Here is a 237-nt window from a genome sequence, read left to right as displayed (position 1 = left end):
AGAGAGCTACAGCGTCCCCATCTCTCAGGCAGTGAGAGGCCAGGGCCCCCTCAGGAGTCTCGAGCCGCCCCAGGCCAGCGTACCTCTCTCCCAGGTAGTCACCGATGGCTGTCTTATTGAGACCCTCTCCCTTGTAAAGGAACTGAGCGATATCCTCACATGTGTTCTTCAGCAGGTCGTTTTCAATCAGGAACTGGATGCCCTGGAGTGGTGCAGGAGGTGCTGCTCTGGGGCTTG

The 237-nt window shown here is 58.2% G+C and overlaps 1 protein-coding gene across 1 annotated transcript in view; it reads right to left on the bottom strand.

Moving 5' to 3' along the window:
* LOC104165973 (cytohesin-1-like) overlaps positions 1-202 on the bottom strand; it is a gene marked incomplete at its 5' end in the record, with an annotated part of 1,464 nt that extends 1,262 nt beyond the window's left edge. Inside the window, one exon of the mRNA XM_009705757.1 lies at positions 84-202. Within this exon, the coding sequence (XP_009704059.1) occupies positions 84-202 (119 nt within the window). The remainder of the gene's footprint in view (positions 1-83) is intronic.
* Between the last annotated feature and the right edge of the window lie 35 nt (positions 203-237).

Source organism: Cariama cristata, unplaced genomic scaffold (genome assembly GCF_000690535.1).
Source record: "Cariama cristata isolate BGI_N322 unplaced genomic scaffold, ASM69053v1 scaffold22378, whole genome shotgun sequence".
NCBI classification, from domain to species: Eukaryota; Metazoa; Chordata; class Aves; order Cariamiformes; family Cariamidae; genus Cariama; species Cariama cristata.
This window is presented reverse-complemented; position numbering and strand designations above follow the sequence as displayed.